Genomic DNA, 24,908 nt, shown 5'->3' on the forward strand with positions numbered 1-24,908 from the left:
AAAAGTCAGTGAAGACGACTAAGGAGCAGTCACAAAGGTAGGAGAATCAGGAGAGCAGTGTAAATAAACTGAAGGGAGATGAACTTAAGATGGGGTCACAAACACTTTTAAATGCCAACAGGGGCTGAGCAGGCAGCCACTTCAGCCTGTAGCCATGCATGAGTCCAATATTGCCCGATCTTCTGATTTTCCAGGAAAAGCCAAACACTCTCATTTCAACATGAAAGCTTATGATTTTTAAAATGCTAACAATTAAATTTTATTAAACACAATATGCAGGTATATGAAAGTCTGAGCTGCTGGATTGTTACTTGGGTCTAAATTTAATAAAGTATTACAAATATGCCAAGCAGTGACCTTCAAAAGAGCGTCTTCTTTAGTGTGGTGAAGGGTAGAATCCAAACTGCAACAGAAGGTATGAAATGAAGGCAATGTATAGGGTACTTTTCCAAAGAAGTCTGGCAAGGAAGACTAGAAAACAAGAGTTAGAGAAAGACATTTTTAGGATAGGAGACATCTCATATGTAGAGAGAAGGGGTTAAAGAAAAGGGAGAAATCTGAAGACACGATCAACATAGCAAAAAGATGAGAAAGACACACACACATCTCTACAGGCTAAAGGACAGAAGTGATGGAAAGAAAAATGTGAAGAAACAGGAAAGTGGAAAGGTTCTCTGAGAAGGTGCACAGACGAAAAGATCCACTTGCCAGGGAACAGCCACTTCTTTGGAAACACAAGGAAGAAAATAAAAGATCTAGAGAAAACATGAGATGAAGATTTGAGGGAATATATAAGATGGCTTAGGTCCTCTCAACAAATTTTCAGAAAGAATTAAACATAAGCACTAAGTATATCTGTGGGACTGTTCCATGCATAAGTTTCACTATTATTTAATATTTATTGTTTCTCTGATAAGGTACAGTTTCTCTATTTAGACATATTCACATCAGTGTCATGCTTCCAGAGAAGCAAATTTATTTTAAATCTTAGGTACCAAAAAATGAGTTTATTTAGTGTGCCTTGGTATGTAAAACAAAAATAAGCAGCACAATTAAAAGTCTTTAAAGATAAAATATATTCAAGTCTTCAGTGATGGCTTTATTATGCCTCTAAGACAAGAACATTCATTATCTTTTGGGAGAGTGTAGAAAAGCAGTAGAATGAAGGAAAATAAGAAAAAAGAACCATTTGAGAAGAAAATAACAGCAGAAAAGAACTCTGCTTGAACTCCCTTTACAACCCCTAGCAATAGCGTTGTTATTTTCTGGATTAGTACTGTATTTGTCAAACTGTTCTGCAGCAGTAACTTTTCTGTTTTATACACAAGATTTCAAGTAAGACTTTGGGGGGAAGGAAAAGGGAGTTCCCCTCATTTTTTTTTTTAAGTTTGAAAACCACTAGATGATAAGAAACTAAAGAGTATTTTACTAAGATTAATATTCTTTTTATTTTTTTTTTATAAATTTATTTATTTATTTTTGGCTGTGTTGGGCCTTCGTTTCTGTGCAAGGGCTTTCTCTAGTTGTGGCGAGTGGGGGCCACTCTTCATCGCGGTGCGCGGGCCTCTCACTGTCGCGGCCTCTCTTGTTGCGGAGCACAGGCTCCAGACGCGCAGGCTCAGTAGTTGTGGCTCACGGGCCCAGTTGCTCCGCGGCATGTGGGATCTTCCCAGACCACGGCTCGAACCCGTGTCCCCTGCATTGGCAGGCGGACTCCCAACCACTGCGCCACCAGGGAAGCCCAAGATTAATATTCTTTTATGAGGGAAAGTTTCAGACCTAGTCCCTGTAAATGTATTAATAGCTAACATTTGCTGTGTGCTTCCAGCATCATAATATACAAAGTGCTCAACAAACATTATATCTTAGTCACAACAGCTTTAAGGCAGATATTATTCTTACCTCCAGTCTACAGATGAGCACACAGACACAAAACCAAGCCTGAAATCCCACAGAAGTAAGGGAGCTGGAATTCTAATCATAGTTCAAAATCTACACTTTTAGTTACTAGGTAAATACTAGCTTTTCTCATCCCAGCCTCTCAAATCCCAGGTTTAAAATTTTGGACAAAGGAAAGATTTTAATTGCAAAGTCAATAATCTTCTCCTGGCACATTCACACACATTGAGTAATCTGCATGCCCCCCATGACAAAAAGACCTTTCATAAATTATTATAAAATCTAATCCTGCCTTCTCTAAAATGTAGGCTTTAAACAAGCTGGTTAATCAGTAATCTAATGCTATTTTCAAAATGACGATAATAGATGACTTCAAAATGATAGAATTATTAATGTAATAACATTATGCTAGGTCACTATCATGTATAAAACATCAAAGGTGTTTCCCAAGTAGTCTCTAAATGTAAATGAAAATGTTACTTTATATGACAACAATCGTTTTAAATAATCATGCCTTTGATCCATTCTTATACCAACAACCAGCAAAGTCTGTAGCATCTCCATGTCAAGGATAAAAAACAAACAAAAAAACCCCAGGAAAGTCTTAAGTAGCATGCCAAGGGTCACAATAAACAATTTCATGAAAATTAAAATCAGTGTCCTTAGAATTCCAATACTTTAATTCACAGTATCTAATGAGCTGTCAAGCAAAGTATATATAAAAGAATCTGGAGGGTAGGTTTTCTTCATCAAGTAAAACAAGATTTATAAAAGATAATTCGGTGAGGAGGGGCACCAAACACCACAAGTGTTTTCATTCAAGATAGGTAAATCCTCAAAGGTCTTCTGGTGTTAAAAATAATTTCTCTTTAGGCAGCATTTACAACATCAGATTGCCTTTTCAGAAACACTAAATAGGTCACAATATTAAATATACTAAGTCTGACTCATTCTTGCCAACATATTCAGTTTTACATACTAGAGTTCATTCTGAATTACTAAGGAGCAATAGTTATGACAAGCACTCAGAAACCCTTCCTAGAAAATATCTTCACGCAGGGAATTCCCTGGCGGTCCAGTGATCAGGACGCTTTCACTGCAGGGGAGTGGGGCAGGGGAGGGTCAATCCAAAAAAACCAACGAACAAAATGACTGGGATGGTGATCAAGTCAATTAATTACTACTTTTAAATTTAGATTACCTCTTTCTAAATGTAAACTCTGTATCTAGGAGTGATAAACTTAAAACATAACATTGTCTATACGTCAAGCACCAATAAGGATGCCAAATGTTCCACACGAATATATTATCCATATATTTGAAATTCATTTTTTAAGAACTGTTTCATTTTAGCCATTTAACCATATATCTCAGTCTTCCTAAACAAATGCTTAATAAAACTGAATATTTTCTGATAAATCAATGTCATACTGAACAAGTATTATATAGCAATGATGAGGTCCTAAGAGGCAATTTGGGTAAACAGACATTTAAACAGACTAAACGCTTTTTAATCCTATGATCTCACAAGTCTTCAGATTAAACAATTCATTGTTAGTAAAGCCTAACAGTGCCTGTTTTGAAAATTAATTCTCTTCCTCTTCAATCTGTTTGGTCTAGACTCTAACTCCAAGGTTCACCCTCACCCCAGACAAAGCATGAGCTAAAATCTTGTCTTGATTGTTGGGGACCTCCTATTTGAACCCAAAGCCATTTGACTTTCCACTGCATAACACTGCTCCTCTGAACAAAGTCACAAAGGCAGTAAAATGAGGAATGAACAATTTAGATGGAGCAGAAAGTTCCTGCTGAACAGTGAAAATATAAAAAAAAGTAAACAATAGAGCACGGAGACCACTGGGCTCAAGCTTAAATTTGGATTTGATCCTATGTACCAGTATTTCTCAAATTGATTCCATGGACATATGCTGGGTTTTTAGCAGTCATTTAAAATTGTATTTTAATTTTGATGCTCCTCATAAATAAAACCGTATGAATTTTCTGAATCAACTAGACTAGAAGGCCACCTTACAACTTAGGACTACCTATGTTTGTGCTTATTACTGAATTGAGCCCATTGACTCCCTATAAGCAGTGTTTTCCAATTTCTTGGTTATGACGTATTAGTGGATCATAAAATCAAGAGCAGCTTTTAAAAACAATAATAGTAAATGAAAATAGAATGCATCACACACAGTAAAGATAAGTATTTTTTTGTGATAATTTTGTTTCAGTGGACAACTAAGTGGTGATGTAAAAAAAGTTACATCTTAATCTTACTCTGAGATGAGTAACTCAATCTACAGACTCTCTTGGGTTTCTGCAAACACAAATTTGAGAAACACTGTCATGAGTACTGGACTGCCACTGAGATAGAAGGATAAAAGCAGGATGCTGGGGGAATTTCACAAACTGAATGGAAGGTTAAAAGCAAGTTCATCAGTTAAAAGGAAAAAGAAGTTCAAATATTAGGACAAGAACTAGAATGTTATTACTAAACTGTACAAGGTAGAGACAACACAAAACACTACATACAGACCAGGTTTAATATTAAGGTAAAGAAGCACGGCAAATAAGAGGTTGTTCCACAAACTTTCCAAAGTTACAGTGATGGAGTGGGATGCCCTTCTTCTATTTGGAGATTTAGATTAGAAAGCAGGAATAGAAATGCCTTTTGCCAATCAAAGAGAAAAGGGGCAACCAGATGTGCTTTGATGACAGAATATGTGTGACAAAAAAGAAAGCAGAGGTGGGGCTATAGAAACAAAAAATTAAAGTCTCACCCAAAAAAGTGCACGGAATTGCAGTGGAGAATAAACAGAAGCGGGATATGTCATAGACTGTTATAAAATTGGTCCCTGAAGAATCACATCTCCCTGTACCCACGAAGAGGCTGGGTATGACTATTTGTTGAGCCAATGGGACAATGGCGAACATGACACAAGCAGAGGCTTGAAAAGCAGTTGTGCTACAGAACTGGCTTTTCCTGCTGCAAAGTAAAGAAATTCAGGCTACGTTACTAGAGGGTAAGAGTGGAGCAGAGATGAGCCAACTTAACTGGGGCCCCTCAACCAACCCACCAACCACAAGACATATGAGTGAGACCATCTGGGATCATTCAGCCCCAGACAACCTACCAGCTGACTGCAGAACAACCCAAAACACCCATAGACTTGAGAACAGTAATAAAAATGGCTGTTCTTTTAAAGCCACCGTGTTTTTGAGTAGTTTGTTACATGGCAGTAACTGACACAGGATACTTCAAGAAAAACCAAAGGCCCTAACATTCTGAACTTTTTAAAATTTCAATGCCTCAATCTTGGAAGGGTAAGTCTTTAAGAAATGTAACCATATATTATCTACGCTTACAGGATTAGTTAAAATTCCTTGGTTTGGATCTTTAACCCTTAGTCTGGTTCTAATCTACCTTTTCTATCCTATTTTTCATCCCAACCCATGACATTTTTCTCCAAGATGCCAGTTTGAAAAGTTGTTCCAGTTCTCTGAGGTTTATTCCCATCCTTCCCACTTTAGTTATCCACATTCAAGACCCAATGTAAATAGTGTTTTCCCTTCCTTTCCTTTCAATTTCTAGCTAATGTAAGTAATTTTAAAATGCTCTAGTTTTCTTAATTCACACTCTACTTATTGTATTAATCACTAGATACTTTACTATCTAATAGTATTACTTAACTATTAATATATGTATCAGATTTTGCAAGCTCTATCCATGCCATAATTCTCCATAGCTCCCTTAGTGCTCCCATATAAGAGGAATTTCAATATGTTTAAAATAAATTAAGATGTAACTGACTGAACTTTCACAAATCTTCTTGGCTAAATACATGTAAGGTGAGAAAAGGTAACATTTTTTCCTATGAGGTGCACTGTGCAACTCTAAATGATAAGAGAAACAATGAATCAAGAGGCTCTCCTGGAAAACAATACATAGCTAAAAGTTACACAGCATATCTGACAAACACATTAATAAAAAGTAAACTTTCCATTTTATAAGCAAGGCTACTCACACATTGATTGGTTTATTTTATGAACTGAATTTACGTGTGGGAGTTGGGAAAAATAAGGTAATTTCTCAGCTTTGACAGAATCTCCAGGAAAATAAGTACAGCAGCAGTTTCATACAGTTAAGACCATACATTTTCAAAAATCCTTGGTTTTGCAGATTAGTCATATAAAATATCATGAATGGCAACTGCAAAATACCTCTTCCCTTCCCCCATTTTAATTTAGGATCAAGAAGTGTTAAGAAGGAGGCAAGCAAAATTTGGTAAAGTTTTCCTTTGCTAAAACTGGTATAAGTATATTCTGGAAAGTAGAATTTAATATCTCTAGCATGCAATCATACTAATTACGAACACTTAATAAATTATTTCCCCTGAGCATTACCTAAACTTTTAAAGTTTAAATGACTTATTACTCCCTCAATACCTAAAGTAATTATCACTAATTAACAAGCAAGCTATCTTTTCTTCTGATTTGAAGTGACCTACAAATTAACTTAAGATAGTCTCTAATAATCAAAAGAAAGTCGAGTTTCTCAAGGAAAATATTTAAGTATTTTCAAAATTCTTGCCTCTGCAATTAAAGCTAAGCAAAACGCACAAACAAAAGAATCAACTTGTATCAAATAGTTGAAAGAAATATATACAAAGATATACTGTAACTGCACAATTTAAACAGTAGCTCTCAACAGTTTTCATTTCATTTGTTTCTTATACCAATAAGGCACTAAACACAGTTAATAAAGGCATTAAGGTCTAGGTCAAATCCTACCTTTTTAGTAAAGCCTTCTGTCTGATACCCCAGCCTGATGTGCTTACTACCTATTCTGAACTCTACTGAAATTACTACACATAAAATTAACTTACTCTTCTAAATAACCACCAACAATTAACTGATTAGACACAGCTGCAGACTAGACTTACTACACAGTTTAAAACAGAAAGCCATAGATTTAGGTGGGCAGCTACAGAATGATCTCAAAGATACCTTTTTTTGGTGAAGAAAAAGATGCAGTATACAGTATGTCCTGATTTTTTAATTAAAAAAAAAAGTAAACAGCATTTCTGGGAAGATGCATAAAATACTATTACGGGACTGTCTTTGTGGAAGGTGACTGGAGGCCTAGGGTGGGAAGGAGAGCAAGTTTTCAGTGTATGCCCTTTCTCGGTCTTTGAATTTTTAAAAACCATTTTAACGTACCACATTTTTAATTTTAAAAAGGAGAATAAAAAATAAAGCAAATATGTTAATGATACACAGCCTTTTGACATCTCGTCAGCTGTCATCTTGAAGTGATATTTAAATCTTATCTTATTAGTTTATATCCTACTAGAGTCTCCAGTATCTTATATTCCCTAACATTTAAACCTAGTCCTTGCATTAAATGCTTTCTTAAGAGCACAGAATTTCAATTTTTATCAAAAGGTCAAATCTCTGCTTTAATCAGGATAACTAAGTATGCTGACTTTGCTACCCTCCTTAACCTAGTAAAAGTGAATTGTTTTAGTTTAAGTAATTGCTCGTAATTTCTGCTAAGAAAGTAGAAATTTTCAAGTTCAATGTGCACTGAAGCTCAGTGTGTGCATTTATACATGGTTGAAAAGCACTGACCTGGATCTGCTCCAGATTAACTGCATTTCTTAATATAACTCTATTAACATGAAAAAGCATAAGGACAAAAAAAATCTTAATATATTCTTCTTTCTGGTCACTGTTTCTCAAAAGGGCACTTGTGGGTATTTAGGCAGAGGGGTAAATTTTAATGGGGTGGGACTGTCCTGGTCACTTCAGAAAATGTAGTATCCATGGCCCATGGGCACTAAATGCCAGTTATCACATCCCCAGTCACTGCAGTAACCGAACAACTGACCCCACGTGTTTCTAAATGTCCTTAAGAGAGAAATGCAGTGGGAAAAAGTATATGCCTAGTTGAGAAGCTGCTTCTATGAATTAATGTATGAACAAAGGTAAGAAGCGTGCGTGTGTGTATGATACACAACCATATTTCCACAACTGCAATTCTACCTTTTAAAATAATTATGTCACCAAAAGGTAAACAACCATAAACAGTCACAACTCATGTATTAATCAACGAGTCATCCAGTCCAGTATGTAATGCTGTCAACAAACACCATGCTCCAACAAATCATTCTTCAACTATTACGATGGCTTAACTTTTTAAATGAATAATCATTTTAAAATCCTTTTAGAACAATTTTCCTATTGGAATGCTTCTGTTCAAGCTCCCAAATAAATAACCTTCCATATAAAAGATATAAATCACAGTTTACTACAATTACTTGTCTACCTTCCTCCAGAGACTGTAAGATCCTTGAAGCCAGGGACCATGCTCATGGTTGCCTGGCCCTCGGTGTAGGTATTCAATAACAATGCTGAATGAGTGAGTGAATCCTGGCCTAGTCTAATACAATAAACAGTCCCAGAAGTTCCAACTACAATCTGTTTTTATATAATGATACTGAAACAAATAAATGCAATAAATTATATCTGGTTATCCTATATTCTTATTCTAATTTGCTTTTAGGAAAATTAAACATTATCCAGATTACGGCTAGCTTGTAAAGATATAACGAAATCTAAGATTTTCTGACAAATACTCCCATAAGCCCATCCTCTACCACCTTCCCTTCCTCCTACTCTTAAGCTTTAAGCAAATGTTCATATAAAAGTGGGGCATGCTTCCAGGAAGCAACCTAATATAAACAGCAAAACAATACAGCTAACAATAAAAAAAACTTAAATGTTTTTCATTTCTATTTTACTTCTCAGAACTCAAGAAATCTGTTACTATCCTACACCTCACTGAAAAGGAAAGAAAAATCTATAAACTAGAAAGAGTAAGCAACTTTATTTCTGTAGGTTTCACTACATTCTCCAGAAACTCACCTTTTGTTGAAGTAAAAATTCAGAATATAAACTAATTCACATTTAAAAGCACTAAGCATCAACACTTGCAGACTATTAACTCTGAAGCACACTAACTCTGACAAATATTTATTCATCTTTGCCTTCTTGAAGCATGTGAATATCCCAGTTTTACAGGAAAAGCTTAGATAGAAAAAGTTAAATGATAATCTCCAGGTTAGAAATGTAGATACAATTTCTAGCTCCTAGTATTTCTAGCACTGTTCTTAAACTGCTCCAATAAATTCTGTAATTGTTAACCACTGCTCTGCTCAACTTGTAGCAAAATGTTAATAATAATGGCTATGATACAATTTTAAGGAAACAACTGTTTCAAGTTACCTCCCATCTGGCAAGACCAAATTGGAAACTTATCATATATATATATATATATATATATATATATATATATATATATATATATAAATGTTCTACAGGAGATTTTAAACATCAGATACACTCTACTATTCGAATAATGGAGATCATTTTTAAATGCATTTACATTATTGTGGGATTTTAGTGCATGCAATATGTCATTATTTTTGAAATCCACAAACCCAGCATTTGTTTTATTACTATTTCATGTAGCACTGGTCAATAAAAACAATTTACATGTTGTAAGACTAATCACTTAAAACTAACACAGGAAATTACCTTCATGCTGACAAAAAGAAATACTGTTTCATACATTAAAAATAATTTTAAAGTGATAAATATCTGATGTTGCACACCCTCCAAATTAAGTCCAACTTGTATGAGATTCCACTTTCCCAGAATTATTAATCCTGATTATAAATATTGCTGGTCAAGATTATTTACAGCAATAAGCCTTAAATCCATCAGTGGAAACTGTTACCTGAAAAATGTCTTTCAGCAAAGCTAGACTTTAATACTTTTCACTGACTAAAAAGCTAACTTTAGTTACAAATGAAAGAGTTCCTTTCATGAGCATCTTATTAAAGTTTTTTTTTTAATCTACGATAAATTTTTAAATCTGAAAGACCAATTAAGAATGAGTGGTTACGGTCAGGATGGTGAAATTAGTAAATTTCAACAATTCTTTAAAACTAGGATTCAAAGGAATGATAGAGTCTCTAATTATGCCATAGGTATTCACCAGACCTATATTACCTTAAGTGGGTGGCTTTCACCTTGCATTTATTCCCAGACAAGTCACCATGCAATCTCACAGTTTTTTTGTTTGTTTTTGGTTGTTTTGCTTTTTAAGATAATGAACCGCCATCAAATAATTTGCGACAATAAGGTGCATAGAACAATGGAGAATTTCTGGTATGGGATCAAGTATCCCTGATCTTATAAAGAAAGATTTCAGAACTTGGAGGCCAAAAGTTAAGTGAAAATGTGATCTACTCTGAAATGCTAAAACGGTCCACCATTGTTCAACCTCAAGTTCAGTATCTTAATGAAACAACTTCTGTATCATGACATGTTCACAAGCTAACTCTAAATGTGACCCGTATAAATTCTTTCTCTTCCTCAAGAAGATAATCTAACCAAAATCTTGACCACAGCCAGCAGCAGCACCTTGAAATTTCAAACGTAACTGGAGGGTAGGTAATCAAGTCCAAATGTAGACACAAACTCCCCGATTTCTATCAAGCAAACAGTGCTATTAACATTCCAAAACCTGGTTAGAACGCAGTTACTGGAAAGCAGTGTCCTTGTGCAAGAAAAGGAAGGAAAGGCCTGAAACTGACCTGAGCACGGGTCCACATGAACCTCAGCCTTCTCTGTTCCACCGGGAGGCCAAACAGGGAAGGCTCCAAATAATAGGGGGGTGGGGAGACGGGAGAGGAAGGGCAGAGAGGAAACCACACTCCTCCAAGGGTGAAGGCAAAAGAGAAGCGGACTCTGGAAAAGCCGCTGCACAGGGACATCCGACCCTAGGATACACATACAGGGACAGCTTCTCTCCACCGAGGAGAGCAACCTTTACCATGGAAGAGGTGCTCCTAGCAAGTAAAGGCAGGAAGGGACAACCTCCACGCCGCCTACCCCCGAACGTCTCGCCCAGCTAGAAGGGGTCGGCGGGGACTGCTCCTCGGAACATCAACAAAGGCCCCTTCAGTCCTAAGGCGAAACTCGAACAACAAAGGCCCGGAGACAGCGAGAACGGGGCCGGGGGCGGGACGGATGAAAGCAAAAGGAGGCAAAGGAATCAAACCAGTGGGGGCGGAGGCCCGTTGGAGTGGGAAGCGGGGGCGCAGAGGCGGGGGGCGCGGTAATCCCCAGTGTACAATAAGAGGAGGAGGAAGGGGACCTGGCCTCCGTTCCCCCCTTACCCTCTCCTACGGCGGAGAGGGCTCCAGTCCTCGCAGTTTGCATCTCTCGGCCGCGGGGACCGCGCAGTCCCGAGTTCGGGGAAGGAAAGGGGAGGGGGGATTTTCCGCCCTGACCACAACTCCCTTCCCCCAGCCGGGAGCCGCCGACAACAACCGCCACAACGGCAGCCACACAAAGGCGCCTTCCTCGTACTCCCCCGCTCCCGCCCGGGCGGCGGCGCAGACGATGCCAAGGCAGCGAGGACCACCGCACGGCCGCCAAGCGCTCGCTCGCCCTCTTCCCCCTCTAGCAGGGGGAAAGGGGGAGGGGACCCCAGGCGCCCTCACCTGGCACAGCTGCTGACAGTACTCCGTGGCCGCCTCCACGGCCGGCACCCGGCTCTCCCGCAGCTGTCGCTCCAGCTCCTGGAGCCGCTCACCCAGGCGCTGCAGCTCCGCGGCGCAGCCGCCTCCGCCGCGACTCAACCTCTCCTGCTCGGCCTCTTCGTCCGCCATCTTCACACCCCGCTCCGTCGCGTACGCACCTGGGTCACGTGATAACACAATGCCACGTTCGGCGGGGTCACGTGCCGGGCGCGCTCGCACGCCGCCGAGCACGTACAAAGGGCCCGGTGGGGAGGATGGGGGGCGGGGAGAGTGGCGCGAGGGAACCCGAGGGAGGTGAAGGGAAGGGGAAAGGAGGAGGGCGGGGTTGGGCGGTGCGGAAAACCGCGGTTTACTTACCCCCAGCGGGAAGTGGGCAGCAGCGGACGAAATGGGCGGACCGGTGGAGGCCTGTTCTCGGTCACGTGAGCGCCGCGACGCGGGGAAAAGCCTGGGGAGGGGCTGTCTTCTCGACCGTCCGGATCCCGGCGTGGGTTCCCCAGTCTCCGAAGCCTTCTACGGACATATGCCCCAGTTCCCCAAGAGGACGGGTGAGGGAGAGCTCTGGGTGGGCTGGGGCAAGGGCTGCATTTGCGATTGGCCCGAAGGCAGGCCAGAGGCAGGGGAAGTGGGAGCAGGTAAAACCCACCCATGGACCAAGAGCGTGAGAGCCAAAGCGGGACTATGAACTGTCAAAATTGTCTCTGACTTCTCACCAGGAGGGGGAGGCGGGATCCAGTGCCTGAGGTACCAGATCTCGTCCCACTCCCCTCCTCGTCAGTCCCAAGAACGCCTCTCCCTTGGAAACACAATCTCTAGGGGGTTGAGGCAACAAAGAAAAATAACAATTGGGTCAGAGCAGAATGAGGTCCAATCCTCAGTCTGGAGAACGGAGCAAACTCATGAAAAGCATAGCTTAAAAGATTTCAGACTGTGAAATTGTGGACGTTGGAACCAGGTGATTTTTAAACCACGAAAACATTTCTGGAATAAGTGATAGCCAACTAATCTGTTCCGGCGCGATTTAAGACTCTCCTACACACAACAGAAATCACCGCCACATAAAACACGCTCTATATGAAAGCTCTTGAAAAGAAAGTAGGTCAAGAAAAAAAAAAAGAGCAATAAGGACTCCATTAAAAATCACAACTGAGGGGAAGTTGTTAAAATAAAAGAACAGGGTTATCGAGAGTTATTACAAATTCAACAGCATTTTTTTCCTGGTGCTGCAAATAGAGATGGCATTCTGAACCATGTTTTATTTACAACGTGGAAAGAATGAACACTTGGCACTTGAACAGAACAGTAGAAGTAGTACAAAAATTCAAGTGCTTAAGCCTAAAGTTCAGAATAAAACATATTTTGTTAGTAGTCAAAAATTAGACAAAAGGCTAATCTTTCTTACAACTTGTCTACAGAAATTCAGAAACAATGATAGTGATGAGGCATCTGGAGATTTCTAGTATTAATAGAAAATGTTCTAGACAGTATGTTGTCCAGAATGAATGTTTGTAATGCATCAGTGATGGCGATGTTTAAGTGCCATTATATAAGATGAGTGGGCACAAATGAACCCCTTATAAAAGCCATTATCAGCTAAAATAATAGTACAGCATATGTGTGCTGATATTACATATTAACAATACAGGTTCTTCAAATAGTTACAAATGGAAGAGGCTGGGGAGTACACTCAAGGGCTAAGGAACAAAGATATAAAAGTATCACTGAGAGCTTAAAAAGCAACGATTAAGGCAGCTAATGGATTTTAATATTTGCAGCTCACTCTCCCAAGTGAAGTATTTTAGATGTCCAAACAAGATTTCGCCAATGTATGTTATCTTAGGATAACCGTTAAAATATAAAAAATGAGAAATATGAGATTAGCCACATATACCAGTAAATTCAAGGACATCTAAGGCATCAAAGGCTACCAAGACACATTTTCACTTCAAGTATAATGGTTTACACCACACCTGATCTATAGAAAGAAAGAAAAAAAAAAAAAAGAAAGGAAAATATATCCAAAGAGAAATGTATCCACTTATTGATTAAAAAAAAAAGCCCGACTGTAGGTCATTTCCACTTCCTGCCCATGATAGCCCTAAAACCAAAAAGATTTGATTAGCAAATTGATTCTGAGCATTATCACTGTCTTGCAAATGTCCCTCAGCTTGGACGACTAAGTCCTTCACTTTTATTTGGTATCTTTCCCCCCACCTTACCCTTCCTGCATTCCTCCGTATTAGAATCTATAGAAAATGTAACGACTAGGAGTGAGTGGTGTAATTCACGACCATTTATTGAGTATTTATGCGCAGGCACTGCTTGATATGGGGAAAATCAAAGGTGAATGAAAACTGTCCCTGCCTTGAGGAAGCTTACAGTTTTGAGGAAGAGTGACCTGCAATGGCAGTTCGTATGACAAGTGTTCTATTATGAGAATGCATGCAGATTCAATTCGCAACACCAAAGTCGTCTAAGGTGCTAGCTGGAATGTCCATCGAATCACTACAGAAGTGCAGGTTTAATTAAATGAGGGCTGGAAATACTTTCCCTTGACAAGTCGACCTTGTCTTCGAGACCTCAGAAATTTCATTCTTATCCATTAAAAAAGTGTATCAACAAGTACACATGACGTATTGTACTTACATCCATTTGTTCTTGTAATAACACTGTCAGTTCACGGGAATCATTGCACACACGCGCACACACACCCCTACTTACTGAGACGTTCCTGGGGGAATTCGGAGGCCCGTTCCATGGAGAAAACAAGCATAAGCCCCGGGGCCAAGAGACTTGGCGTCTCTGGGGACCTCAGTGTCTGCGCCGCGAGTGCCCTTGCCCATTTTGGACACAGAGCGACTGCTATGGACGTGATACAATCATATGGACCTTCAGTCCCAAGGGACTCGATTTCAGAGTAAATCTGGGAGACAGAAAAAGCCCTCCACTCCACCCCTGCGATCAATAAAGCCGGGGAGACCCTTAGGGGACAGAGGTCGCTGCATCCAGGCCGCGCCTGCCTGCCTGCTTCGCGAGTTTCCCGGGCTGCCCCGGCCCCCAGCTCGCTAGTGCACTTTTTTTTTTTTCCCCTAAAATTCTTGAAATAGCAGGGCCTGGGGGCAGGAAGGGCGCTGGGCTGTGCCTGCTAACAGAGCCAGAGGGCCGCGCCAGGGATGCGGCGGGCGCGGCGGACGGCTCAGGGCTGAGGCTGGGCACATCCTTCCGACCCGGGCGCCGAGCAACCCCAGCACGCGGGGAGAGAGCGCGGGCCTCAGGGGGCGGAGAGCGCCCCGCCCTCCCACCGCCGTTTCTCCCTTCCCCGGCTGTCTCCCGGGGCCCCGGCCACCGGGAAGGTGTGCGGGGCTGGAGCCGGGCTGAGGCCGCCTCCGATCTGCTCGGCTAACCGTGTCCTCGGGCCCCCACTCGGCCGAGGAGGAACGGGACTCCCCTGGCGCGGCGCGGCGCTCGATCGCCTGGCAGCTGCGCGGGTGCTCGCGCTCTTCGTCCGGGGGCCGGCGCTCAGCAGCCCCAGCCCCGGCATCTGCCGGCACGGCTCTTCCACCCGGCGCTGTGGATCGAGGCCACAGGGCGGCTGTGGCTCGTGGTTCGGGAGCCGCGGGCGCCCGGGGCCTCCAGGCCGAGGGATGCTGGAGCCTCTCCAGGGCGCGGCGGGGCTCCGGGGCTCCGGAAACCGACAGGGCGGGGATGCTAGAGTCTGTCCTGCGGAGGCCGCGACGCGGGCACGGCTGCTGGGTCTCGGGCGGGTTCTACCTGCTCTCATCCGAGGGGCTGGGCCGCCAGGCCCCAGACAGGCCGCCTGCTGGATCTCAGAGGTGAGGGCCGGAGTCTGTCTGGGGATCGGTCCAGCAGAAAGTCCCCCCGGAGTCTGGGAACCACTTCTGTGTCCGCAGACACAAAGAGGGAGCATGGGTTGAAGGTCTATTGGGATCGGTTAAAAACACACCACACTTTCCCAAGGAAAACATCTTTCATGAGAGGAGCAGCGAATGGAGTCCAATCAAAGTTGAAAACACGAGGCAGGTGCTGTGCCACATATTGAAATGATTCCAAAGGCCCCGGAAACGCTGGGCCCGCATTTAAAACGATTAATTCCAGTCCTTGCGTTCTTCCCAGAAAGAAGATAGCATGTATATTTAAATAAACAGGTAGTTAAATGAGGAGAGATATTTGTATTGCCTATTCGGATTTTTTTTTTCTTTCCATGAGGAAAAGCCAGGTGCAGATGAGAAAGAGTAATACCATTCTAAGGAAAATGCTTTTAATAGAGCCTCAATTATTCAAACGTAAATTAACCGCGAAATAAAGCAAAATAAATCTTGGAAGCATAAATGTGGCATACGCTATCTCTGTAGAGAACCCCTGAGTTGATTCACAGCATCTCTCCCAAGAAGAAATATAGAAATTGCCTTTAGAAAGGCAATATAGAAGTGCCTTTTTCTTATATTTCTAAGTTTTCATCATTGTATCTCATTTACCTCATTGGAAACCCATCAGAGAGTATCACTTTTGTGGTATCTGGATTTTAAAAAATAGGGCTGTCAAAGTGTGTTGAACTTGGAAATGCACAGGTCTCTCTTCCCATTTTAGGACATCAACTTCTTAGGAGTTTTGCTGATTTCTGTGATTCTTTTTTTTTTTAATTTATTTATTTTTGGCTGTGTTGGGTCTACGTTTCTGTGCGAGGGCTTTCTCTAGTTGTGGCAAGCGGGGGCCACTCCTCATCGCGGTGTGCGGGCCTCTCACTATCGCGGCCTCTCTTACTGCGGAGCACAGGCTCCAGACGCGCAGGCTCAGTAGTTGTGGCTCACGGGCCTAGTTGCTCCGAGGCATGTGGGATCTTCCCAGACCAGGGCTCGAACCCGTGTTCCCTGCATTGGCAGGCAAATTCTCAACCACTGCGCCACCAGGGAAGCCCCCTCTGTGATTCTTATAGACGTATTCGTCAATATAACAACAGTGGCAGTAATAATAATTCAATTAACATCAATTTGAGTGTTTAGTGTTCTATTCATATACTGGACCAGGATCAGTCCCACCAAGCACTTACCCTCTATCGTACCTTTACAAAAATGTTCACTTGCTCACTATTCCTCACTCCACATCCTCACCCTCTTGACTTCCTCTCTAACCAGGGCTCCTCTGTGAAGTCTTCCTTTGTCTTCCTGGTGGAGTGAAGTCTGGATACATCTGTCACCAGAGTAGAGTTGACTGATTTGTTCTGCTTTCCCTTAGCCCACCACCCCCCTTCCCATACAGAAATAACCACCCTTTAAAACTCCTGTAGCTTCGATCTACTACTTACTGCATTTTATTTTTTTTAATGTCATACCATTTTTTTATTGGAGTATAGTTGCTTTACACTGCTGTGTCAGTTTCTGCTGTACAGCAAAGTGAATCAGCCAAACATATACATATATCCCCTCTTTTGGATTTCCTTCCCATTTAGGTCACTGAGTAGAGTTCCCTGTGCTATACAGTAGGTTCTCATTAGTTATCTATTTTATACATAGTAGTGTATATATGTCAATCCCAAGTCTCCCAATTCATCCCACCCCCCACTGCATTTTAATTCAAAATCCCTCATCTTGCCTTTTATTATAGTTAGTCTATAGATGAGCCTTGCTCATGAGCTTGTAAGCCCTTTGAGGGTAGACACTGTGTCTTATATCCAGGCTCCCTTCTCTAATATTCCTTGGCACATTTCAAGGTAAAATTAAGTAGTCAATAAATGCCCATTGAACTAAATTCAATTCAGTTTATTTTTGACCGTCATAGATATAGATTTACACTTATCCTCATATTATCTAAAATATCCTAGACTCTACAGGATGAGCAATGATGCTCTTTAAACTTTAGGAACTTATTTACAACTGCCTTTCAAATATTTTGGGGACTCTACTTTTTATCAACAAATTATCTATAATCAAAAGTTATAGCAAGTAGACTCAAAAGAAGGCAAGATAGATGCTCAGTTGTTACACTCTATCAGATGAACTGCAAAAACACAGGCTCTAGCTTTCTCTTTCACAAACTTAATCTGTGCTTTAGATCTAATTTAATTTTGTCTTTTCTCTTACATTTTGTCACAATATTGATTTTTTTTACTGTCTTCTCAAGAGAGTCTAAATTTCCAGTCCAATTGTTTTCTTAACATAACTGAATCTTTTCTCAATTTCTTTACCACGAGTTTACCCACTAACATCTACTGCATGCTTAATATGGGACCTTACTACCATCCTAGAAATCTAAGGAGAAAATAAATGTAAGATTACCTCTCAGTCCAGGTAGGGCTTATCCTTCAGGATCTGAATTATCTTACAGCAGAACCTCTAAAACTTTAGTGTGCATAAAGATCACTTGAATAATTTGACTTAAAGGCAGATTCCCAGGCCACACCTCTAGAAAGTCTGATTAAGTAGACTGGAGTTGGGCCCTAGAAACCTGCTTTCTAACCATCACTTCGGGATCCTTCAGATCATACTGTTCTAGACCTGTAGTTGTCTAATTTCTGCCTTCCCTTCCTTCCCTCTGACTCATGGCCCTTGTACCAATTTTGTAAAAAAGAAAGAAAGAAAGAAAGAAAAAAAAAGCCTAAACACCTTCCTTCTTGCTCCACCCACGACCAACGGGCACAAAGCACTTAAAAAAAAAAAGTTCTAGCTAACTCTTCATAATTTGTTCTAATCATCCTGTTATCCAAAGCCTTTGTTTTGTGAATCATTTGACTCCTAAGCCCCTAGTTCAACGTGCTCCCATGTGCAGCACATGGGAGGTGTGTTCTCAATAAACGTGCATTTTTCAACCTGTTCCTCATGCATTCCCTAGCCAGGCTACTTGTTGAGCAGAAGAATATGATTACTTCTTAACAGCTCTATCAGAAGTGGTGTGAAGGGGTAGGGGAAGAGAGTTCAAAGTTTTGTCTGTATTGGACTTCCCTGGTGGTCCAGTGGTTAAGACTCTGCACTCCCAATGCAGGGGGCACGGGTTCAATCCCTGGTCAGGGGCTTAAGATCCCACATGCCTGGTAGGGGAACAGGCCGAGCGGCCAAAAAAAAAAAATTCTCTCTGTATTTATAAGTCTTAATGACATGTATTTTTTAATACATATAAGGGTAAGTGGACAGGGAAGAAAGACAATGTAAAATTTGATTTGTAAATTCCAAATATCCCTGGTTCTGAGACTTCCTAAAATTGCTAATTAGGTGCCATTAATTTTAAAATTATAAATTTTATAAAATTTTCAAACAGCAAAGAAAGACATAATATAGAAAATAAACGTCTTCCTCCATTCCTAACTTCCAGGATCAAGTCCCACCCTGCTACTTGACTCAGCAATGGTTTATTTATTCTTAAGAATTTTCTTCTTTTCCCTGGCGGTCCAGTGGTTAGGACTCTGTGATCTCACTGCCAAGGGCCCAGGTTCAATCCCTGGTGGGGGAACTAAGATCCCATGAGCCCCACGGTAGCAAAAAAAAAAAAAATTTTCTTCTGCACATATAAGCAATATGTGCTTATCACCACTGCTTTCTTAACAAATCTACCCATACCACTCAGCTGGACAGTCTTCCACTTTACTTTTTTCTCTTAAAAATTAATTTACAAATTTTCCGTATCATCATTCTTTGTAATGACCCTAAGATATTCCATGGTATAAATGAAGGTAATTTAATTAATTATTTCATGGATGAACAAGTTGGTTTTTTTCTCTTTTCTTTTTTTTTAACTATAAAAATGCTGCAGTGACCTTCCTTGTGCATATATTTGATTATTTGAGCAAGTAAGTATGTATGGGATAAATTCCCCAATGAAGACTTGCTGAATCAAAGCAATTTGTGATTTTAATTTAGTCAGATGTTGCTAAATTGCCCTTCCAAAATATTGGACCAGCTTATAGTCCCATCAACAGTGTAGAAAAGGACCGGTTTCCCAGGAATTCTTAGTAGATCTATGTTTTGTCAAGCTTTTAAAACAATTTCATAATTTAAAAATAATAGCTCATTTCGATGAGCATTTCTTAAATTTGGGGACAAACTGAGGATCATTCTTAAATTGAAGTATAGTTGATTGACAATATTATGTTAGTTTCAGTTATACAGCATAGTGATTCAGTATTTTTTCAGATTATATTCCACTATAGGTTACTACAAGATATTGGATATACTTCCCTGTGTGATACAATAAATCCTTGTTGCTTCTCTGTTTTATGTATGGTAGTTTGTATCTGTTAATCCCGTACCCCTAAATTTCCCCCCCCCCCACTTTGGTAACTGTAAGTCTGTGACTCTATTTCCGTTTTGTATATACATTCATTTGTATTATTTTTTAGATTCCACATATAACAGATATCGTATAGTATTTGTCTTTCTCTGTCTGACTTACTTAACTAAACATAATATTCTCTAGGCCCACCCATGTTGCTGCAAATGGAAATATTTCATTCTTTTTTATGGCTGAGTAACATTCCATTGTGTGTGTGTGTGTGTGTGTGTGTGTGTGTGTGTATAGCACATCTTAAGCCAATCATCTATTGATGGGCATTTGGGTTGCTTCCATGTCTTGGCTATTGTAAATAGTGCTTCTATAAACATAGGAGTGCATGTATCTTTTCAAATTAGTGTTTTCGGTTTTTTCCGGATGTATATGCAGGAGTGGAATTGTCAGATCATATGGTAGTTCGACTTTTAGTTTTTTGTAGGAAGTTCCATATTGTTTTCCATAGTGGCTGCAGCAATTTACATTCCCACAAACAGTGTAGGAGGGTTCCCTTTTCTCCACACCCTCTCCAGCATTTATTGTTTGTAGATTTTTTGATGATGGCCATTCTGACAAGTGTGAGATGATACCTCACTATGGTTTTGATTTGCATTTCTCTAATAATTGGTGATGTTGATCCTCTTTTCCTGTGTCCTTCACTTTTTTGCAAAATTTTCCATTGCGTTGTGAGGTCTTGGAGCTTCCAATCAAGTCTATATCATTCTCTGCAGACTAAATAAATTATAAATTTAACTTCACTCAATATCCGTATTGCTTTTAGCAAACTCACAATAGAAAATTTCAGATCTTTCTATAAATATTTATTGAAGGGGGTCTATGCAAGTCACAATTTGCAAGAATGATGAGAAAATATAAAGATGATAAGACACTGCTCATGCTCTAATGATCTTATTTTCTGAGACATTAACCATCTTTGGAGCATCCTACCCTGAATGGACTTGCTCTGAGAACTGCCTGGCACACTGTCCCAGAAATTTGGGATTGGAATGCAGGGTCATTTGATCTGTGTGTGGAACTAAATGGATGGAAATAACAAGGCATATCTCTGGGAAGTGTGTTGCTGCAGGATTTAAGGAGAAGCAGAGAAAGCCAATGTTGGGGCAGGAAATAAAGCTGACGTGTAGAAAAAAGTGGAGCCCTTGTGATCCCAAAATGCTTGTGACCCAGGGAGTGGCTTCCGTGAAACCTGACAGCCTTGTAGTCCCCACCTGGCCCACACGTGTGAGTTAATAATTTCCCTCCTTTTTACTTACCTTTACTGTGAAAAGAGTATAGGTCAGTTGTAATTAACAGAATGTTGACTCAGACAGGGAAATTAAATAAATAGCTATAAGACAAACGAGAAAGTAAGAAGCATCTTAGGTAAATGAAATGTGTAGAGAACGGTTCAGCGTGCATGACTGAAAAGAGTTTGTGAAGGTCAGTAAGTGGGATTCAGCACTAGAAAGGTAGGTTAGAGCTGCACCATTTGGTGGACATTATGACACCACTGACTGTTTTTCTTTTGGCCGCGCCGCGAGGCTTGCGGGATCTTAGTTCCCCAACCAGGGATCCAACCCGGGCCCCAGCAGTGAAAACGCCGAGTCCTAACCACTGGACCACCAGGGAATTCCCACCATAGACAATTTTGAACAGCAAAGTGACATGATAATAATAACTGTTACCATCTATTGAGTGCTAATAAAGTGCCAGGGAAAAACATTTTATGTGCATATTTTCATGCAATTGCAACAATTATAGTTTGTAGAAATTATTAGGATCCACAATACAGATAAGAAATAGGGAATGAAAGATAAAGTGGCTTAAATAATCCTCCACCCTTAGCTCACTGCAGATTTGGGGGCTCAGCTCTTCTAAATTACGTTGCCTTAAAGTCAGTGTTGTCCTTTAGAAGAGCAGCTCTAGCTGGAAATCCTTAGCACAAAATAGAAGAAGAGGCAGAAGGTAAAGAGGCTAATTAAAAAATCTTTCTCTCGTGAAATGTCTATTTAGGTCTTCCGCCCATTTTTTTTTTTTTTTTAATTGAGCTGCATGAGCTGTTAGTATATTTTGGAGATTGATCCTTTGTCCGTTGCTTCGTTTGCAAATATTTTCTCCCATTCTGAGGGTTGTCTTTTCATCTTGTTTATGGTTTCCTTTGCTGTGCAAAAGCTTTTCAGTTTAATTAGGTCCCATTTGCTTATTTTTGTTTTTATTTTCATTACTCTAGGAAGTGGGTCATAAAAGATCTTGCTGTGATTTATGTTAAAGAGTGTTTTTCCTATGTTTTACTTCAAGAGTTTTATAGTGTCCAGTCTTACATTTAGGTCTTTAATCCATAGGGAGCTCAGCTCGGTGCTCTGTGATGACCTAGATGGGTGGGAAAGGGAGGGGGAGGGAGGTCCAACAGAGAGAGGATATATGTATACCTATAGCTGATTCACTTCATTGTACAGCAGAAACTAACACAACATGGTAAAGCAATTATACTCCAATAAAAAATAAAAATAAAAAAAAGAAACCCTTCTCTAGGAGAGATTTATGAGAGCTGCTGCGGGATGACATTGGGAAGATAGAAGCTATACAAAGATTTCTTTGGCCAGTCTGAACAGCTGATGGCATGTAAAGAAAAGGGGAAGCAGAAAGTCAAAGCTGAACTCAAGGCTTGGAACCTAAAACTTGGAAGAGCAGTAATGCCCTGAACAGAAATAGGAAAATAAGAGAAAGCTTAGCCTGGGACTTCCCTGGCGGTCCAGTGGTTAAGACTCCGCGCTTCCGCTTCAGGGGGCACGGGTTCCATCCCTGGTCGGGGAACTAAGATCCCACATGCCGCGCAGCGCAGGCAGAAATAAACAAAACAAAACAAACACACAAGAGAAAGCTTAGCCTGGGTGAGAGCAAGGGTGGGAGGGGACCTTGATGAATTCGTTTTGGGATGGAGATACCAGCAAAACATCTAGGTGACGCTGTCCGTCAAGCAGGTCGATGTGTGAAGGGAAAAGTTCAGATTGGAGATATTGATTTGGGATGAGATTGCCAAAGTAGAGGATATAATGAGAAGGTTGATGGCAGAAACTTAGAAAGATATTTAGCGTCCAAAAGGGATTTCTAAAGAGGTCTAAGATCCAATATAACAGAACCGCGTTATGTCGCTGGAGGCAAAACAAAGAAAATAATTATCACTCAATATCAAGAGCAATTAAGACACAAGTTCAGGTCTTAAGGATCTGAGAATATATACCCCCAACCCAAGAAGTAGAAATTTAACAGTGACAAAAGTGTCAAAGGAAGTTATTTTCCAAAATAATTGTGCAGAAAATGGCTTTATGAGATCAGAGGTGGAAATGAAGAGCTTAGGCTTCAGTTCATGAAGGTCATCACTGCAGATATTCTGGGCATCCTGCAGACACACTGCAAGGCACATGTATTACACTGCAGTCATCTTTAACAGAACAAGGGAACCTAGTTCCCCGACCAGGGATGGTACCCGTGCCCCCTGCAGTGGAAGCATGGAGTCTTAATGACTGGACTGCCAGGGAATTCCTGGGCCTTTAGTTTTATTACTATGTTTTGAAGGGAAAGTATTTGGAGTAACTGAAAATTCTTAGTGCAAAAACCTTCTACAGAAAAGTAATGGTGGGGCCTCCCTGGTGGCGCAGTGGTTGAGAGTCTGCCTGCCAATGCAGGGGACACGGGTTCGAGCCCTGGTCTGGGAAGATCCCACATGCCGCGGAGCAACTAGGCCCGTGAGCCTCAATTACTGAGCCTGCGCGTCTGGAGCCTGTGCTCCGCAACAAGAGAGGCCGCGACGGTGAGAGGCCCGTGCACCGCGATGAAGAGTTGCCCCCGCTTGCCACAGTTGGAGAAAGCCCTCGCACAGAAACGTAGACCCAACACAGCCAAAAATAAATAAATAAATAAATTAATTAAAAAAAAAGAAAAGTAATGGTGATCGGTTACCCTTTTAAAGTAGCCTTTTGCATCCTATATATATATAGTTCAAGTATATGAAAAATACAAAATACTCCAAAAGCTTGTTTGTCATAAAACTAGTTTTCATAGTTATAGCCCTACAACCTCAAATAAATCTGTACAGAGTAGTTTCTAATAATTCTGTGAGGAGCGATACATATTGATCATTTGGAAGTTAAAAAATAATGTTTTGACTGCAACCTTGAAAGTTTATTTGAAGCACATTTGATTCATTTTTAAGTCCTGCTTTTACTCGTTTGACAGGAAATGCAAGCAAAAAGAAAACATAAATTTCTCATGGTTTCTCTTTTCAGCTTTACTCCCCTGCTGTGTTGTGCCAGTCAGCACTCAGTAAGAAATGATTCTTACTTTCTAAATGATGCACCAAAGCTGCAGACAGTTGAGTGCTTGTAAGTGTTCAGTTACTTTCTACACTTGACATAGGGCAGAGCACCAAAGAAGGAAACCCTAGAAGAATGGAAATGACAGCAAGACCCTGGCATCCTGAGGCAGAGGTAAAAGAAGTTGCCTCCTTGGTTCACTGAATATTTCATATAAAACGAGTAACTCTTACTAGAAATCAAGCCACTTATCATTTGTCACTAATACAAAAGTGGAATAGTATACCAGAAAGCCATTCTATCAGCAGAAATATTAAATAAGAAGGAAACATTAGCTCAGTCTTAATATTCCTTTATTGATGTAAGAGAATAAGTTTTCCGCTTAAGGGTATCTTTTAACATCTAAATTAATAAACAATTTCAAACATAGTATATTCATGGAATTTCATATTAATATTATACAGAGTTAACAATTGTTTAAAACTGTGTCTGGGGCTTCCCTGGTGGCGCAGTGGTTGAGAATCTGCCTGCCAATGCAGGGGACACGGGTTCGAGCCCTGGTCTGGGAAGAACCCACATGCCGCGGAGCAACTAGGCCCGTGAGCCACAACTACTGAGCCTGCGCATCTGGAGCCTGTGCTCCGCAACGAGAGAGGCAGCGACAGTGAGAGGCCCGCGCACCGCGATGAAGAGTGGCCCCCGCTTGCCGCAACTAGAGAAAGCCCTCGCACAGAAACGAAGACCCAACGCAGCCAAAAATAAATAAATAAATAAATAAATAAATATTTTTAAAAAAACTGTCTGA

General features: G+C 40.7%; 1 protein-coding gene across 2 annotated transcripts in view; it reads right to left on the reverse strand.

Moving 5' to 3' along the window:
* ZNF292 (zinc finger protein 292) overlaps nt 1–15,041 on the reverse strand; it is a 93,247-nt gene extending 78,206 nt beyond the window's left edge. The window contains exons 1-3 of one of the 2 annotated variants that reach the window (XM_007195922.2): nt 14,238–15,041; nt 11,874–12,029; nt 11,478–11,674 (exon numbers count right to left, since the gene is read on the reverse strand). In XM_007195922.2, coding sequence (XP_007195984.2) covers nt 11,478–11,645 — 168 coding nt within the window. In that variant the 5' untranslated portion in view covers nt 11,646–11,674; nt 11,874–12,029; nt 14,238–15,041. Of the gene's footprint in view, nt 1–11,477; nt 11,675–11,873; nt 12,030–14,237 lie in introns of those variants that run through there. The other variant, XM_057527677.1, reaches the window with a different exon arrangement.
* Between the last annotated feature and the right edge of the window lie 9,867 nt (nt 15,042–24,908).

The sequence above is a fragment of the Balaenoptera acutorostrata genome, chromosome 14 (assembly GCF_949987535.1).
Source record: "Balaenoptera acutorostrata chromosome 14, mBalAcu1.1, whole genome shotgun sequence".
Taxonomy (NCBI): Eukaryota; Metazoa; Chordata; class Mammalia; order Artiodactyla; family Balaenopteridae; genus Balaenoptera; species Balaenoptera acutorostrata.